Genomic DNA, 19,542 nt, shown 5'->3' on the forward strand with positions numbered 1-19,542 from the left:
GGCTCAGCGCGGCAGCCCTCAGCCCTCTGCGGTGTCGCCATGCAAATTGCCTGCAGGAGATGGGGGCCGGGCGGAAGGGAACCAGGGCCCCCGAGAGCACAGGAAGCACAGCAGCCAGTGACAGAGTCAAATGTGCCTGCTGGTGAGGGTGTGGCCCCCCAAATGTGCAGGTGAGAAGGGCCAGCCTGGGCCCCAGGCACTCTGGAGTCCCAGAGACCTGGGACTTAGTTCATCACCCCGTCCAGGAGCTGGCCATCAAGGTCACTCTGAATCTCCCAGGAAGCTGATCAGTGTCAGGGGTGCGGGATCGGGGTCCTCATGATGGGGTCCACTGGGTGTTTCTCCTGCACGGGAGGACACCTTGGTCCAGGGAGTCCGGCGAGTGCCCCAGAGTGCTTGGAGAGCCAGGTCGGGGTTCGGACAGCAGCAGGGAAGGCCCTAGACTGAGACACTCTCCTGTCCCTGCAAAGGTCCCTGTCCTTTTCCTAATTAAGGGAAGGGAGAGATGCAGCAGGAAGCACTCGCCCTGCACGGCTGATCTGGATTCAATCCCGGCACCCCACGCAGTCCCCGAAGCTCTGCCAGGAGTCACTCCGGAGCACAGCCAGGGCTGACTCCCCACAGAAAGAAGGAGCAATCACAGGGGGCATGGTGGAAGCAGGAGATAATCAAGTGGTTAGGGCGCATGCCAACCCCCTAGGTTGGCACCACATTCTCTCAGCAGGGGCAGCCGCAGCCCTGGAGGCCCTGGCACCTCCTTGAGGACAGCTGGGCGCAGTGCCCAAACCAATAAATAAATAAATACATAAACAAATAAAACGATCCCAGACGGAGTCATTCCGCACTTCCCTCCCCTGCACAGTGCGCCTCGCCCAGATAGTGAAATGGATCAGCCACTGAATGAAACCCACCAAGATACCCGAAACTTGTCATCTAAAGGTTGTCACCAATGGTGGTATTTGCCCTGCAGTTCTAATTTTCTGTATTTATCTATTTTGCCCCTTTTTTCTTTTCTTTTTTTTTTTTTTGCTGTTTTTGGGTCACACCTGGTGGTGCACAGGGGTTACTCCTGGCTCTGCACTCAGGAGTCACACCTGGTGGTATTCAGGGGATCATATGGGATGCTGGGAATCGAACCCGGGTTGGCTGCGTGCAAGGCAAACACCCTACCCGCTGTGCTATCACTCCAACCCCTATTTTGCCTTCTAACGAGGAAAAAATGAACGATTGTCAACTCTCCACTTCTGTCTTCTCCAACCAGGGTCCAATCAGGTTCAGAGTCGCTCACAGGCTAATCAAGGCTCAGCATGGGGTTCAGACCAACAGGCTTTTACTGCTGTCGGTCAACTCAAGTCCAACATCAGCCACGAGGCCATTGACCTTCGTCTAGGAACATACTGAGACTTGGACACCAGTGCTTTTTACTCATCATTCACCCATTCACGGCCACACCTGGCACTGCTCAGGGCTGACTCCCACTGCTCTTGGGCGTGGTAGGATTGAACCAGGGCCAGCCACATGCAAGGCAAGTGCCTTCACCCAGTGCCAGCTCTCTCTGGCCCTCAGCGCTCTTGCAGCAGCTAGGAGGAGCGGCTCTCCACTGTGAGGTCCCTGGGGCGCAAAGAAAGTTTCCTTTCCACTGCTCTGGGCTTCGCTCCTGGCAGGCCAGTGTCAACAGGCCTTTGTTGAAGGAGGTTTTCTTTTTCTTTTTTTGCTTTTTTTTTGGGGGGGGGTAGGGAGGTGCGTCACACCCAGCGATGCTCAGGGATTACTCCTGGCTCTTCACTCAGGAGTTACCCCTGGTGGTGCTTGGGGGACCATATGGGATGCTGGGGATTGAACCCAGGTCGGCAAGGCAAACACCCTACCAGCTATACTATTGCTCCAGCCCCTGAAGGAGGCTTTCAATCCCTGGCTTTTCTCATCTGAATTCAGGTAATCTAGAAACTTCCTTTACAATGTAAGTGACTAATAGATCACCAAACAGTAAAGGAAGCTTAGCCTTCTCTCCATGGAAACTTTACTCTCACTCCAGCTGACACGACCATATTAGAAATGTGAAGTGGTAGATTGGTGCCCTTTAACAACCCCAAGACTCTGGCGACACCATTCTCCATGTCGGGGCACCCCCCCAGGAAAGTCATTTTGTAATGTGAGAGGTGTCAGAGGCCTGCCCGGCAGAAGAGAGACCTCTGTAAACTGTAATGGAAATGATGCTGATTTGGGTATGAAAAGCAGGGGATGTGCTATACAAATCCCGGGAGCCTACAAGACCAGCACGTGGTCACTGTTCAAGAAGGGCTTCTTCTCCGCAGAGAGTAGCGGGGTGGGGGGCTGGGTCAGAGACAGGGTGACTCATGGAAACGCAGAACAGAGGCCAGACTGCTGGAGCGCCCCTCCAAGTTCATTGTCGGGAAAAATGAGCAGGAAAAGGTGGTTTGGAAGGGAGCCAGGGGCACCTTCCCAGCTCGGGCTCTCTGAGTGGAATTTGCGTGTCAAGCCATTGGGCCTGTGGGACAGGGACCCGGTGGGGACCCAGGGGATCAGGATGCATCTGGAGGGCTGCCCGGTGCACTGGAGAAGGCAGCCAGAGCTCACGCTCCCCATCTTATGCATCAGATCGGTTGCTCTTTTCTTGCAGAAGTGGGGGTGGAAACAGGCTATAGCCTCCGGGAGTGCTCCCTGAGAGTGCTCCCTCCCTGTGTAAAAACACAAAAAAGGAAAGGGCGAGGAGGGGAGCACCTCACCGCACCGGGCACAGGGCACAGGGCAGCGGCGCTCTGTCTCTCCCGCTGCCCGAGTTCGGTAGTCTCCAGCCACTTCCCCCACCCCGGGGAGGTTGATGGCGATGATGAGGCAGGTGAAGGAAGGAACGAGGGCCAGGCTGGTTGGCCTCAGTTGCAGTTTATTCCATTCCCATCTCCGTTCTCCTCTGATTCTCCTCCTGCTTCTTCCTCCCCCATGCTACTTCATTCTCCTTCTCCTCTGGATCTGGATCTGGATCTAGCTTCTCCAGACCTGGCACTGGGATTCGCCCCGGCACTGGCCCCCAGCCCACTCTCACAGCCTAGTTAAATCCCCCAGCATGAGGGGTTGGGGCTTACACATAGGTGTGGTCACCATCAATAGGGGTAAAGTTTTTTCCCTCAGGGTATGCTACTTCTAGGACAGATTCTCTTTCAGCAGGACAACCCACCCAAGAGCAGAATCCCATGGGTGTGTTTCTTCTCTCCTTGTCCAACTAACATATAAGCATTCATAATATTAATCATTTTGTATGGACATAGCAAGAGATGCATTAAGCTTATAGAATTGCTCTCCTAGAGTCATCTCGATCTCAGACTACAGTGCTCAGGCCAGATTAGTCTTTCCTATCCTTAGTAGGGTCCTAGTCTCATCGTTGCTTTTGGATCATGACATGACATGTCCATGACCGAGCTCTTGACATATAGTTAAGCATTAGGCACTTTGGTCAGGCCTATCTCGATGCCAGGGTAGCACATAACTCACCGCTTGCCCTGGGTCTGTCCCGTCCCTCGTGGGGACCCTGCTTTTGGGGGTGCTAGGAAGTAAGGGCAGCTGAGGCTTAAGTCGAGAAAGCAGATGCCAGGGAGTGAATAATATTTGAAGCCAATTAAATCCCATGTTACCAAAGCATATTAACAACTGTCTTTCTTTGTCCATACAAAAAGGATATTGCTTTAAGTAAACTATTCAAAAGACACGAGGAGGGGAGAAAGGCAATATTAACTTACAAAGCAAGTTCATTGTCCTAGAAAGGCCTGACCTTACAGATTAACAGAGTCTGATTAGGGGAAAAGCTGATAAACTGGTAGAAGTGGTTACAGATAAACAAATGAATGGAAGTGACTTGGGAGCACTTTGATGGGTGTGACTGATATACCTAAACTCCTAGTGGGAAGGGGAGCAGGACATAGCAATGTAGCCTAGAATTGTTTAGAGATTACTACCAGATAAGCCCAAACTCTGTGGCAAGGGAGAAAGGACAAACCAATGATATCCTACACCTCCCCTGTGTGGAGGAGACGAGAAGGGATCCCTCTTCTCCACCAGCACCAAGCAGTTCCCCCGGAACAGGACTGTTGTCAATATTCTAATGCCAGGGGCTGGAGTGATAGTACAGACCGGGTCGGGAGGGGCTGGGCACCTGCCTCACGTGGCTGACTAGGGTTCCATCCCGGGCACCTCGTATGATCCCCTGAGCACCACCAGGACTAATCCCTGAGCACAGAGACAAGAGGAAGCCCTGAGCACTGCTGCATATTGTCCAAAAACAAACCAACAAAATTCGAGTATCAGAGAAGACAGCCAGCTTCTCTGAATGAAGGCAACATTATTCAGCTAATGTCAGGAGACACAAATATGTGGGATTTATAAAAATCGGTAAGCCTAGAGAATATGTGTGCATGTCTTATTAGAATCCTAAATACAGGGGACTGGAGAGATAGTCCAAGGGTCACATCATTTGCCTTGCACGCGCAGTGGACCCCAGTTCAATTCCCCACACCACATATGGTCCAAGCACTGCCAAGGGTCACTCCTGAGCACAGAGTTAGGAGTAGCCTTCGAGCACTCCCAGGTGTGGCCTAACCTGCACATTCCCCTGCCAGAGAAACCCTAAAATCTTTTTACGGTTTCTTTGGGATATTTCAGCAAAGAACAGTAGTTCTTCTGCAAACCTATCGTATCTGCTTCTTTATCACCTGCTTCCGAGGAGGCATCCTCTGCCCCGCAACCCAGGGGTATTGCTGCATGCCAGGCCCTGTTGCTGCCCTCAGCTGGGGCCTGTGGGCCTGCGGGGCTAGAGTGGGATCTCTGTTCTGGGAGACTCCTGGCACTGGAACCCAGCGAGCCTGGGGCAGACCTGCAGCATGGAAACTTCAGTGTGTGTGCTCGGCCGACGGCCGCTGCAGGGGGTACTGAGGTGTCTGCGGCAAAAGAAAGGAGAGAACCTGCAAGGTCGCGTGGGGTTCATTCCTGATGCCCACGGACACCACTAAGCTAGGGTTCCGTCAGACCCCCCATCGACAGCTCTGCTCTCTTCTGCTGGAACTAGAGGAAGGTTCCGTGAAGTGCAGCAAAAGGCATGTGTGCGGACTGGGACATGTTCAGAACAGCCAAGGACAGTAGGATGTGGATCGTCATATTAGGGTGTGAGATTGTAGAATTGTGTGATTCAGGACACCCTAAAATTCAAAAATCACCTGACTGTTTGACTCATTGTTCCCAGTATCATTCATTTCTCTTTGCTTTCAAGAGTGTATTTGTATGGATGTGTATGTGTGTGTGTGTTGCCAGGTAACATACGTAAATGCTTTACTGTTTTACTCACACACGTAAATGCTTTACTGTTGATTTCAAGATTTTTTTAGGGGGGTATCCCAAGCAGTTCTCAGGAGGCTGTGGGGGCCCCACCCGCAATTCACAGAACAAGTTTCCTGGGGAGTGTTCTGTGGTGGGTCAGGAGGAACGCTGCTGTCTGCTCTGCTTAGGAGCATCTCAAGAATTGAGCTAATGGTTCAACACAAGGGCCCAGAGATGAGGTGCTGCTCACATCCTACAGGGCTGGGGACACCCACCTCATCCTGGCAGTGCTGGGGGCTCCAGGGTTGTACCCAGGACTGTACCCAAAGATGCTTATGGACCCTGTGGGGATGGGAATCAAACCCAGGTTAGGGGTATGTTAAGGACACGCCCTTATCACTGTACTATCTCCCAGCACCTCAATATTTTTTGCCTTTAAGTTTTAGCAGCTGGAGCGATAGCACAGCGGTAGGGCGTTTGCCTTTCTCCTCCCCTCTCGGAGAGCCCGGCAAGTTACCAAGAGTATCGTGCCCACACGGCAGAGCCTGGAAAGCTACCCATGGCGTATTGGATATGCCAAAAACAGTAACAATAAGTCTCATGATGAGAGACATTACTGGTGCCTGCTCGAACAAATTGATGAGCAATGGGATGACAGTGACAGTGACAGTGAAGTTTTAGTAGCAATGAAGTGTTTAAAAAATAAACTTTCTTTTTCATTTTCTTTATATGGGCCATCAGAGGATACTCTCCACTCTGTGCTGGGGGTCACACTTAGTGTACCACGGAAAACCAGAGATTGAAATGGAGCTTCTGCATACACAGCATGCGCTCACCCATTACAGTCTCCCTCTGGCCCTGGAATTACTCCTGCTTTGTATTTATTGAGCCTTAGCACTGGGCCTTTCAGCCTTTCTTCTCCAAACACTTTTGATTCCCTGCCTCATTTCCCTCATTTTCTTTCCTCTTTTCTTCCTTCCTTCCTTCCTTCCTTCCTTCCTTCCTTCCTTCCTTCCTTCCTTCCTTCCTTCCTTCCTTCCTTCCTTCCTTCCTTCCTTCCTTCCTTCTTCTTCTTTCTTTCTTTCTTTCTTTCTTTCTTTCTTTCTTTCTTTCTTTCTTTCTTTCTTTCTTTCTTTCTTTCTTTCTTTCTTTCTATGTTTGGTCTTGTTCCTGGCTCTGCATTCAGGGATCACGCCTGGAGGTGCTCAGGAGACCATATGCAGTGCCAGGTTTCGAACCAGAGTTGCTGCGTGGAAGTGAAGCGCCTAAACCCTTGTACTGTTTCCTGGCTCCCTGCTCCCTTTACTTAGATTTTAGTGGCACGAATATTAAAAACTTAGAAACTTATGGGAAAGATTTGGTATTTTTCTTTTAATAGGCACTTACTATTAAAATAACTGTGAAAATTAATCATGATCTGATTTTGTTCAGGATACAAGTTTATGAATCATGTTTTTGCTTTGTTTTGTTTTGCCATAGCTGGTGGTGTTCAGGGCTTACTCCTGACTCTGCACTCAGGGGGCATTCCCTGTGGGCTTGGGAGACCACCCAGGATGCCAGGGACTGAACCAGCATGCAAGGCAAGCGCCCCACCCGCTTGCTATGGCCCTGGCCCCTGTGGCTGTTTTCAATGTCAGTTCTCTTTTCAAAACAAAGGCTTCTACAGGCCACTCTGGCCCGATTTACTGCCTCCAGGTGCCATCCAGTGGCCAGGCGCGGACACGGTGAGGGTCTGTCTGCTGTTTAGAGTCAGAATCTTGCAGGTACAATTGGGAAGTGGTCCCAGGAGCTCAGAAAAGTTTAAGGAGTCACAAGAACACTATTTCCAAAGGACATATGTGTTCGTTGTAACATATTTCTCAATATCCAAGTTCTGGAGACCACCCAAGTGCTCCTAGACCAGCTGAGTGGATTAAGAAACGGTGGTGGAACTGAATGCCCTGAACAAACACGATGACCTCTTAGTACCTGTATTGCAAACCAGAATGCACAGAAGGAGAGAAAGAGAGAAAGAAGGAAGATGGCTGGCACAGAGGCAGGCGGGGATGGTGGGAGGGAAACCGGGAACACTTGTGGTGGGAAATGTACACTTGGGGAAGGATGGGTGCTGGAACATTGTGAGACTGAAACCCCATCAGGAATAACTTTGTGATGGTCTATCTCACGGTGGTTCAATAGAAAGAAAAAGAAACTGTGGTGGGCCCAGATAGGTTGTCCAGAAGGTTAAACTTAAACTTGAACTTAAACTTAAACTTGCCCCGTTTAAGCCCTGGAGCCCCATGTTTGAACTAGGTTTGTGGCTACAGCTGCACCCAGGGCAAGCACCTTACTTCCTGTCAGAGGGAAGATAGACCTCTACGGTTTTATTAGATGTTTTAAAAAAACAATTCTCTAGAGACATTGCAGAGAATTCTTAAGAATTTTCTTAAGTATTCTTAGAACACTCAAGTTCTTCCCCTTTGAAATATTCTTTACAGGATAGTTCTTTAGAACCTCTTCAAGTCTCTCTGGGATAATGAGATAGGCAGAGGCCGTGTGATACATCACAGCTGCCAAAAGGAGGGAGCAGTGTTCAGTGGTAGAGCACATGCTTTGAATGTATAAGGCTCTGAGTTCCGTCTCTGGTGCATGCATGCACATACACACATATACACACGTAGAGTACACTGATCATACAATACCAATAAAAATGAATTGAGCACCACCTTTTCCTCTTAAATCTGGGATGGATGAGGTACGAACATTTGTATCAATTAAAAACTAAATCCTCTGGGTTGGGAAGATGTCTCAGAAGGCTGGAGTATATGGTTTGCATGTGGGACTCTTATGTTTGATTCCCGGCACTGCAAGATCCCTTGATTTTGTTTTGTTTTGTTTTTGCTTTTTTGGGTCATACCTGGCGATGCACAGGGGTTACTCCTAGCTCTGTACTCAGGAATTCTTCCTGGCGGTGCTCAGGGGACCATATGGGATGCTGAGAATCGAACCCAGGTTGGCAGCATGCAAGGCAAACACCCTACCTGCTGTGCTATCGCTCCAGCCCCCAAGATCCCTTGAGCACTGCTTAAGTGTTATTTCTGAGTATCCCTCCTTCCATGAATAGATCCCACCAAAAAGAATTTTCATTTAACTCAGAACCCACTGTAGGGTCTGGAAAGATAGTACGGCAGGCAGGGCGCTTCCCTTGCACATGGCCAACCTGAGTTTGATCCCCATCATCGTGAGGGGTCCCCTGAGCACCTCCAGAAATGATTCCAGAATGGAGAGTCAGGAGTAAGTCCCAAGCACTGTTGGGTGTGACCCCCACCCACCCCAAAACGTGCAAAGGACCCAAGTAAACAATTCTCAAAAGACCTAGATGACTAAGAGGTACACAGAAGGGACTCACCACCAAGGGAATGCTATAAAAAAGCTCAGTGAGGGCTCACCTCACACAGAGCCAAGGATAAGTCTTGGTGGGAACATAGAGGAGAGATTCTTGCGCATGGTCGTGGGAAGGTAAATTGGCACAGCTGCTATGGAGACAACACTGCAGTTCCCCCAAAGTGTGGGTGTGACCCAAAAGCAAAAAAAAAAAAATCAGCGTCAACTGTTTATTTATTTGTTTTGGGACCACACCCGGCAATGCTCAGGGGTTATTCCTGACTCTACACTTAGGAATTACTCCTGTCGGTGCTTGGGGACCATACGGAATGCTGGGGACCAAACCTGAGTAAGCCGCATGCAAGGCAAAAGCCCTCCCCATTGTACTATCGCTCTGGCCCCAATAATGCGACTTTTTTTTTCTTTTTGGGTCACACTTGGCTATGCACAGGGGTTACTCCTGGCTCTGCATTCAGGAATTACTCCTGGCGGTGCTCAGGGGACCATATGGGATGCTGGGAATCGAACCCGGGTCGACCGCATGCAAGGCAAACGCCCTACCCGCTGTGCTATCGCACCAGCCCCCACTTCGACTTTTCTTAATTGCACAGTTTCTTCCTTTGCAGCAATTCGGGCTCCAGAGCCCATCTGAATTATTTCATTCTTTATTTCAAATTTCTCTAGCGTTTTTTCCCCCTGCTATTTATTTGATTTATTTCTGTGTTGGTTTCACATACGGGCAGGCTTTTGTGGGCTAGTAATTTCTGTTCTGCTGAGTTTTGAGTAAATAAAGATTTTGTTACATTTTTCATACTATTCAGGTAACAGCTGAAATATCCATAACTGTAGATAAATTGCCATGTCTCTATCTAGAGCCGAATGAAAGAATTAAAGTAGTGTGATTTACATATTTATAAAATTTCTTATCATTCACTGTTCCTTACCATTCCCTCCCTTAAATAAATATATGCTTGGCAATACCTTGTGTCTTTCACTGGGAATTTGGAACAAGGCTGAAGACCAAAGGAAAACACAGAGGTTTAAATGTAGATTTTAGACCATACTCCAGCTATTTATTTTATCAGCATAAGAGACATGTTCATGGAAGAAGATGGGCTTGAAGAGCAAGGCTGTAGCTTGTAATTATTTACATATAGTGTTGACACTTCTATTTAGTGGATAACAGCTGAAATAGAAAGCTCAGATTTAATTTTATGAATAAAATACAATCCTTATTGCTTAGGATATTGATTTTGGTTTCCTTGTCGATAATATTTCTAAAGAAATTTATGATATTTGCATCATGCCATAATTTTTTGTAACAGAATTTTTTACTTGTATGGATTTTATATCTATGCATTATGAAAGGTGTGTATTTCATATACACATATAAATATAGGTTTGTGGTATATGTGTATATTCTTTTTTTTTTTTTTTTGCTTTTTGGGTCACACCCAGCGATGCTCAGGGGTTACTCCTGGCTTTGCACTCAGGAATTACTCCTGGCGGTGCTTGGGGGACCATATGGGATGCCGGGGATCGAACCCGGGTCGGCCGCATGCAAGGCGAACACCCTACCCGCTGTGCTATTGCTCCGGCCCCATATGTGTATATTCTTGTATTTATGTATGTGTATAATATGAAATATATACTTTATATATGTGAGTATATATATGTTGCTAATCTTCTCTGTATATTTTGGGCAGGAGCAACCTGGGTTTGATTCCTCTGTCCCTCTTGGAGAGCCTGGCAAGCTACCGAGAGTATCTCTCACCCGCACGGCAGAGTCTGGCAAGCTACCCGTGGCATATTTGATATGCCAAAAACAGTAACAAGTCTCACAATGGAGATGTTATTGGTGCCCGCTCCAGCAAATCGATGAGCAAACAATGGCAGTGACAGTGACAGTGACATTTTAAAAATTATCTACCTAGCGCTTTCAGGAGGGAAGTGGCTGTTTTAAGGGCTTGCTTCTTATTCCTCTGGTCTTTCCTATTCTTAGTACTATGTTAAACTAAAGAGTGAAATCCAATGAGTCATAGCTTATGCTTGCACCTTGATTTTACCACCATCTCCCCACTATTACAACACATTTGTCGTCCTCCTCCTAGTCTATAAAACTTGATAACAAGGCAAGCTCCATAGTTCTATGTTGAAGAGCTTCAGGTTCTACAGGTATAGTTCAGTATAATTTTTGATAATGCTTCTGGCTATAAAAGTACTACAGTTTAGGGGCAAGGATTGTGTCTTACATGTGTGAGGCCCTGGCTTTTTCCTTGGCACCACAAATAAAAAGAAGGGGAATAAAAGTACTGAAGTTTAAACTACTTTACCCAGAATGAGAAAAACCTCATTTATTGTTCTTTTGGTGCCAGGGACTGAAGCCAGGGACTTCCTAGGAGCCACTTTCCTGGTCCAAGCCCATATGTTGAAAATACCAATATGTGATATTCCTCTGGATTCCTTTGGTTAGCAATACACTTTTGGTTAAAAGTAATTGGTATGCATTATTTTGTGCTTTTCAGTAGAAAGCTAAAAACCCATTTTGCCTTTTTTGGGGCGTGTGGGGGGATTATTGCCGAGGTCAAGTAATGGTGCTTGGGAGGCCATTGTGGTGCCAGCAATCAATCCAAGCCCCTGGCCTGCCAAGCATTTGTCCCAGTCCTTTGAGTTATCTCTCCCCTTTGCCCTGTTTATTGAGACAAAACTCAACATGTTCATGTTTTACTCAACTTTGTATCTTCAGGGTCTATTGTGGTATCTGTATTTGGAACATAGCTAGAATTCAGCAAGGACGCATGAAGAGATTGTAGTTATTTTTACACGTTGTTTCATATATGGGTGTCTTATTTCCATTAAAGAGGAGACCCACCTTGGCCTGTGGCAGAGAGCTGGTTGCACTGGCTCTATTGCGTTGGGCATTTTATTTTTTTGTTGTTGTTGTTCTTTTTGGGTCACACCCAGCGATGCTCAAGAATTACTCTTGGTGGTGCTTGGGGGACCATATGGGATGCTGGGAATCGAACCTGGTTCAGCTGCGTGCAAGGCAAATGCCCTTCCTGCTATACTAGCGCTCTGGCCCCAAGTTGGGCATTTCAAGGGAGGCCCGGAAGCTTAGAAAGCAGAGATGTCTCTGGCCGCACTGCCCCACTTCCTGCCCGGTGTTGGAGTGTCTGCAGGGAAACACATCACAGCAGTATGGCTTCAAAGTTAGCACCAATCACACCACAGTGAGGTAACCATCTGTCTCAACTCCAGGGACCTCAGAGTTTCATAAAGACAAAATGGTCCCTCATGGGAAGGGGAGATGGAGCAAGGAAGTGGTGGAGTTTATGCTTCCCATAGTGAAGCCTGAATTCAATAGCTTGGTACCACTTGCCTCTCTAAGCAAAGCCAGGATGGCCCTGGTGGCCCCCAAGCACTGTTCAGTGCTCAGAGCAATTTTTGTTTGTTTGGGGGACATATCTGTAAGCGCATGGGGCTTACTCCTGGCTTTGTGCTCAGGGATCACTGCTGGCAGGTGCGGGGGACCATCTAGGGTACTGGGGAGTAACCTGGGTCAGCGCGTACACTACCCACTGTACTCTCTTTCCAGCCCCATCAGAGTCATTTAAAAGATAACTATCCTTTTAACACTCATGCTCACAAGTAATGACTGTAATAGAAATAATTACTAGTCTTCAAAACAAGAATGGCAAGTACGGAGAGGATCCAGATAAGTAACTATACCTATAATTTTGGGGGCCACACCTGGTGGTGCTCTGGCTCTGCATTCAGAGATCACTCTTAGTGGTGCTCAGGGAGCCATATGGGATGCTGGAGATCAACCCCCAGCAAAGCAAGTGCCCTAGCTGCCGTACAATCTCTCCAGCCCAAATCTGTCATTTCAGTCCTGCTTGCATCACATAGGGCCTCTGTGCTCCTCAGATCGATGACTATAACACTGCCTTTCTTAGTTTTGAGAGTATTCCAACTATTAATACTAGTATTCCAAGGCTTAGTATTCCAAGATCAAGAGCACAAGAATGGCTTGAAATACATTGGGTTTCCCAGACACGGAGTACCAGCAGCACCATCTTCTCCCACCGACGTGGGAAGTCCAAGGCAACGACAGTAGTTTATGACCAACCTCAGCACTCCGTGGATGGCTTTTCTGTGATAGAGACAACGGAGGAAACAGGTTATTCATACATTCTTGCCAAGTAGGGTTATGTTTGAAAAACATAAAATATGGAGCCAGAGTGATAGCACAGTGGGTAGGGCATTTTCCATGCGTGCAGCTGACCCAGATTCCATTTCTGGCATCCCATATGGTCCCCTGAACACTGCCAGTATTGATTCTTGAATGCAGAGCCAGGAGTAACCCTTGAGCATTTCCAGGTGTGGCCCCCACCCCTAAAAAAGAAAAAAGTAAAATGCAGCAAAAAGCAAACCAGAGGGACCTGATGGTACAGCAGATACCGCGTTTGCCTTGCACGTGGCAGATTTGAGTTTGATCCCCAGCAACCAATATGGCTCCCTGAGACACCAGGAGTGACCCTGAGTGCAGAGTCCAGGAATAAACCCTGAGCATCACCTGCTGTGGTTCAAAGGAGAGGGGAGGAAAAAGTTTGATAACTTGTCCTCTTATTCCAGCACCACCTTAAATAAACTAGGCAATGACTTAATTCTTTAAAAATAATTTTTTTATTTAGTGTTTGGTTTTGGGGCCACATCCAACAATACGCAGGGCTTACTCCTGGCTCTGCACTCAGGGATCACTCCTGGCAGTTCTCCGGGACTAGATGTGGTGCTGGGAATCAAATCCAGGTTGGCCACATGCATGGGAAGTGGCTTACCTGCTATACCTATCTCTCCGACCCCTCAATCCCTCCCTCCCTCCCTTCCTTCCTCCCTCCCTCCCTCCCTTCCTTCCTTCCTTCCTTCCTTCCTTCCTTCCTTCCTTCCTTCCTTCCTTCCTTCCTTCCTTCCTTCCTTCCTTCCTCCCTTCTTTTCTTTCTTTCTTTCTTTCTTTCTTTCTTTCTTTCTTTCTTTCTTTCTTTCTTTCTTTCTTTCTTTCTTTCTTTCTTTTTCTTTCTTTCTTTCTTTCTTTCTGTTTCCCTCTTTCTTTCTTTGTTTCTTTCTGTTTCCCTTTCTTTCTCTTTCTTTCTCTCTTTCTCTCTTCTTTCTCTCTCCTTTCTTTCTTTCTTTCTTTTTTTCTTTCCTTTCTCTCTTCTTTCTTTTTCTCTTTCTTTCTTTCTTTCTTTCTTTCTTTCTTTCTTTCTTTCTTTCTTTCTTTCTTTCTTTCTTTCTTTCTTTCTTTCTTTCTTTCTTTCTTTCTTTTCTTTCTTTCTTCTTCCTTCCTTCCTTCCCTCCCTCCCTCCCTCCCTCCCTCCCTCCCTCCCTTCCTTCCTTCCTTCCTTCCTTCCTTCTGCAGAGCAACATATATAAGGCATGTGCTCTTCCGCTGAGCCACAGCCCTAGTAGGGCAGCAACTGTGAAGGAGCTCTGTTCTGTTTTTTTTTTTTTTCGCTTTTTGGGTCACACCCGGCGATGCACAGGGGTTACTCCCGGCTCTGCACTCAGGAATCACCCCTAGCGGTGCTCAGGGGACCATATGGGATGCTGGGATTTGAACCTGGGTCGGCCGCGTGCAAGGCAAACGCCCTACCCGCTGTGCTATTGCTCCAGTCCCATGTTCTGTGTTTTATATCTTTCTCAAAACTGGATTCCTCACAGCCTATCGGAAATCTTGACTCATTTGTTCAACAAAACATTGTGACCATGAATTATTTGCAGGTTACAGGCTAGGGGACCTGAAGGAGATTAAGATACAAACCCTCTCTTTAAGGCACTGTAGCACTGTTGTCCCATTGTTCATTGATTTGCTCAAGTGGGCACCAGTAACATCTCCACTGTAAGACTTGTTACTGTTTTTGGCATATCGAATATGCCACGGGTAGCTTGCTAGGCTCTGCCGTGCAGGTGAGATACTCTTGGTAGCTTGCCGGGCTCTCCGAGAGGGATGAAGGAATCAAACCCAGGTTGGCCAAGTGCAAGGCAAATGCCCTACCCACTGTGCTATCGCTCCAGTCTAAAATACTTGTTTATAGTGGGGGCTGGAGCAATAGCACAGCGGGTAGGGCGTTTGCCTTGCACGCGGCCGACCCGGGTTCTAATCCCAGCATCCCATATGGTCCCCTGAGCACCGCCAGGGGTAATTCCTGAGTGAAGAACCAGGAGTAACCCCTGTGCATCGCCGGGTGTGACCCCCCAAAAAAAATACTTGTTTATTGATCATCTACTACACACCAGGTATAATAGATATTTATATGTATTACCACATAATAACCTTATATGCTAGGATATTAAGACATAGCACTGTAGCACTGTCGTCCTGTTGTTCATTGATTTGCTCAAGTGGGCACAAGTAACATCTCCATTGTGAGACTTGTTGTTACTGGTTTTGGCATATCAAATATGCCACGGGTAGCTTGCCAGGCTTTGCCACATGGTCGGGATACTCTCAGTAGCTTGCTGGGCTCTCTGAGAGGGACGGAGGAACTGAACCTGGTGGCCACATGCAAGGCAAATGCCCTACCTGCTGTGCTACCGCTCCAGCCTGATATTAAGACATATGCAGAAATATACTTGGCAAAACAAAAACAAAAACCCTACAAAAACCCAAAAGTATTTGTTAAATGAAAGCCTGTAAAGAACATGAGTGGTCGAAAAGTAACCTTTGTTTCAAACACACCAAGAAACGAAACTTCCCTAGGGACATGGAGTTCGGGGTTGACCTTCTCTGACCTGTGTAATGATGTAATCTTGGACAGGAGAAAAGAAATTTAAACTTTGATTTCCTAAGTAGCAAAGTGGGAAAAATGTTTCCCACTTCATCTCGTTGATAACGAAAGTAAAATTCGCTGCAGAGAAGCAGCAGAGCGGTGGCAACTGTTGCTATTCATTTCATTTAGATTGATACACACTAGCCAGGCTAGTAGTTTTTAAAATTTTTTATTTACTAGCCTGGCTAGTAAATAAAATCGCTGTACTGGACCAGTTAAGGCACTTCTGGGTGTCGCATGTAAGGACCCCTGTGGACCAATTAAGGCACTTCTGGGTGTCGCATGTAAGGACCCCTGAAGCCTAGAGCCGGCGCCCTAGTAGGGGGGGGGGGAATTTAGCAGCAACTCTTAATCAGCTGCACTGACAGTGCATTGTGACGGGGCGGTCCAAGGTTCATTAACAACGCGGCCTTTTGAGGGCTTTGTCCCCAGCGTCCTTACACACCCCTTTGCAAAAACCTTCCCACCGAACTTTCCAACGCTTCTCTACGTGGATCGTGTCCACTGAGTTCTCCCCAGTCGGCAGCGCACCTGTGCGCGGGGGACTGCAGGCGGGCCGGGAACGGACCTTTTCTGCTTAACCTTCACGACTTGCGCAAACCCTTTTTCCCTGAGAATCTGCTGAATTGCTTCATAGACAACCACCCTACCCCCAAATCGAAAAATCTGGCGGCCCCACATATCTGCCTGGAAGCAGACTCACTTAACCAAATCCCTGCACTAGCTGCGAGGAGCAAAGTCCTCTGGGAAACTGACCTTTCACCTCTCTTGCCTTACCTCAGCTCACCAATTTTGACGCTAGCGAATGAAGCGACGAGGAGCCTTGGGGAGGCGGGACTGACTGTTGCCTGATGCGCGTTGATTGGGCTGTGACGGCCGGAGGGGGCGGGCCGCGAGAGCGGGCCAGCCACCCGCCCTCGATGGGCGGGGAAGAGTGGGGGGCTACGCTTGCGCCCTGGAAAGCGGCGGAAGTGGCCGCGGAGGCGACGCGTGCGTAGTGGGCGGAGCGCGGCTTTTTTTTTTTTTTAATGCCTCCTTTGCCAGACCGGGTCCTCCCAGCCTAGGCGGCTGAGCCCGGGAGTTGCTCACGCTTCCCCCACCGCGTCGCGGAGAGTTGCTGCCGAGCGGGGCGCTCGGCGTGCGGGGCGCCATGGCTGGTTACGAGTACGTGAGCCCGGAGCAGCTGGCTGGCTTTGACAAGTACAAGGTAGCGCGGGCCCCCGCGGACGCCCCTCTCCCTCCTCGCCCGGCCCTCGCGGGCTGCCGGGGCGCCGGCGCTGCCCGTGTCACCTTGCGCCGCGTGGCCCGGCGGGCTGGGAGGTCTTCCCCGGGGGGGGGGGGGTTGGTGCTTGGAGGGAGGGTGTCCTGCCGAGCCCCGGGACTTTGGGGTCGGGCGTGCGTGGAGGGTCCAGCCCGAGCCTCGCGCTCTCCCGCAGCCCGCTCGCTCGTGGGGCGCGGAGCCGAGCGCGTCCTTCTCCCGCGGGGCGATGCACTTGCCCGCCCCACTCGCTCTCGCGCTCGCTCTTCTCCCGATCGTCCTGGTTTTTCAGGAACTTTCCATCCGCCGCCGTCGCGCCCAAGTTGAGGAGGGATGGGGCGCGGGAGTGGGCACCCGAGGCCCGGGGAAGGGGGAGTGCCTGCCGAGCCCGCGCGGCGGGAAGGCGCCTTCCTCGAAGGAACGGTTTCGTGGAAGGCGGCCGGGCGGGCTCCGGCCAGCGTGCAACCCCCTCCCCGCTCCGCCCCGCCGGGGCCGGACCCCGTGTCCCCCGGGCTGCCTCTCTCGGGCTCCGTCGTTCCGCGCTGCGGGTGCTGCCGGCAGGACGGGGAGAACGGGAGCGGCTCCGCGCGCCCCATCGCTTCTGCAGCGAGTCCAAGTTGGGATTTTTTTTTTCTCCCCTCTGGCTGCCTTATCAGCGAATGGCCGCAGCTGATCATCCAGTGTCCCGGTCCGGAATGTGCGCAGTGACCTTTCATCCTGTCTACCTGTGCGACTTTCACTCCCGTTTTCTCTTCCCCCACCCGCCGGCCCGTGAATCACCGGGTCCATTGTGTGCTAGCGTTTTCTGTCTGCAGTGGTTCGCTGGCTCGCGGCTCTGCCCTGCGGACTTTCTTTCATTTGAGAATCATTTTTAGAGCCGGTGTACAGGGGAGGCAGCATCATTCACGGGAGTTCCCACCGACTCCCCATCCAGTTTCCCCTGTTACTAGCATAGGGTAGCAGTAGGTTGTGTTAGGAGGGGACGTGTGTGACAATGAATGAACCTCTGCACATTGTTCACCCAAAGACATTCTTGATTGACGTTTCCATCCCCCTCCCATGACCTTCCCATCCTCCCAACTGCCTCCCTCACCCCGTCCTTATTCCCCACCCCCCCTTTTCTATACCAGGATCTCATCCAGGAAACTGCATTTGGCTTAGTTATCATGCAGGGCTCCCGATTCTTCTTGCTGTCATGCTTCCTCAGGCTTCTCCTGTGTTTGACAGCCTTGAGAGTTCAGGCCCTCAGATCCAGCCATTGGGATTGGTGGGGTGTCTCCTGGGAGACTGAGGCTGGGGGTGTGAGGGGAAGACCACAGGGGGAAGGGCTATTCTCAGCTCAGGATCTTTTGAGTACTGCTCTGAGCAGGAGTTCTCAGCCACTTGGCCCAGGTAGTGTTTTGCCATCTTCCCCTAGAAAGTTAACTTTTTTGGGGGAAGGAAGCCCCCATACAGCCCAGAGGAACAGAGGGGAGAGTTCAGCCCCCCACTTTTTGATGGCAGGGTAGGGCCGTCATCTATTAGGGATTCTGTGTCTCCTCTCCAGTGTATAGCTCCTCGCTCATCAATGGCAATGTGCGAAGACGTGGATATTTATTTCATACTTTGGGTTATACTCTAGTATTGTTGCTCACCCACATCAGCTTTTGCCCTCCCATTTCTTTCTCTGGGTTTCTGAGTGATCTTTTATTAAAAATAGGAAACATCGCATTACTTCACTTCTTTGCATAAACTCTCCCCTGTCTTTCATAGTGATCTTTTACTGACTTCTTTTCTTTTTTTTTGTTTTTGTTTTTGGGTCACACCTGGCGATGCACAGGGGTTACTCCTGGCTCTGCACTCAGGAATTACTCCTGGCGGTGCTCAGGGGACCATATGGGATGCTGGGATTTGAACCCGGGTTGGCCGAGTGCAAGGCAAACGCCCTACCCGCTATGCTATCACTCCAGCCCCATTACTGACTTATTTTCTTGTGGGGCTGGGGCTTGATCTCAGGGACACACACACACACACACACACACACACATGCACACACACGCACGCACGCACACATGCACACACGGCAGGTGCTCTGCTACTGAGCCGCGTCTGCAGTCCCATAACGATAGATGATCTTTCAAAAGGGATGCATGAGGGTTGGGAAGAGAGCTCAGAGGGCCAGTGCACTTGCTTGGCTTGTGGGAGGCCCAGGTTTGATGCCCGAGCATTAGCAGGAGTCACCCAGAGCATTGAGTGCCACTGGGATAGTGCCCAAACCAAAATAAAAAGAAATTAAATTAAATTAAAAATATATATTTTTTTTTTTTGCTTTTTTGGGTCACACCTGGTAATGCCCAGGGGTTACTCCTGGATCTGCACTCAGGAATCACCCCTGGCGGTGCTAGAGGACCATATGGGATGCTGGGAATCGAACCCGGCTCGGCTGCGTGCAAGGCAAACGCCCTACCTGCTGTGCTCCCTAAATTAAAAAGAAATTTAAAAGCACTCATTTTGGCCTTATCATTTCTTTGCTTCCTATGCTCTTGAAATGAAGTAAAAAACTCATCACTTGATCTTCATGGGTTTTCCTGGTCTGATTGGTCCTTGTATGATCAGCTTCTTGTCCAGCCACTCACTGTGTCAGCTTCTCCAGCCTTAGTCACCCTCTGTCCCCTATTTCTCCCCCACTTTTCTTTTTTTTACATCGTCAAGTAATGTTATGTTTGCCAGGCAGGGAGCGCCCCTGCCCACTTCTGATCATGCTCACATCCCAGTTTGAATGGTATTTTC

The 19,542-nt window shown here is 49.3% G+C and overlaps 1 protein-coding gene across 1 annotated transcript in view; it reads left to right on the plus strand.

Moving 5' to 3' along the window:
* The first annotated feature begins 16,516 nt into the window (after positions 1-16,516).
* Positions 16,517-19,542, plus strand: part of SELENOI (selenoprotein I) — a 46,409-nt gene continuing 43,383 nt past the window's right edge. Inside the window, exon 1 of the mRNA XM_055120845.1 lies at positions 16,517-16,722. Within this exon, the coding sequence (XP_054976820.1) occupies positions 16,666-16,722 (57 nt within the window). The 5' untranslated portion in view covers positions 16,517-16,665. The remainder of the gene's footprint in view (positions 16,723-19,542) is intronic.

The sequence above is a fragment of the Sorex araneus genome, chromosome X, assembly GCF_027595985.1.
Source record: "Sorex araneus isolate mSorAra2 chromosome X, mSorAra2.pri, whole genome shotgun sequence".
Lineage (NCBI taxonomy): Eukaryota > Metazoa > Chordata > Mammalia > Eulipotyphla > Soricidae > Sorex > Sorex araneus.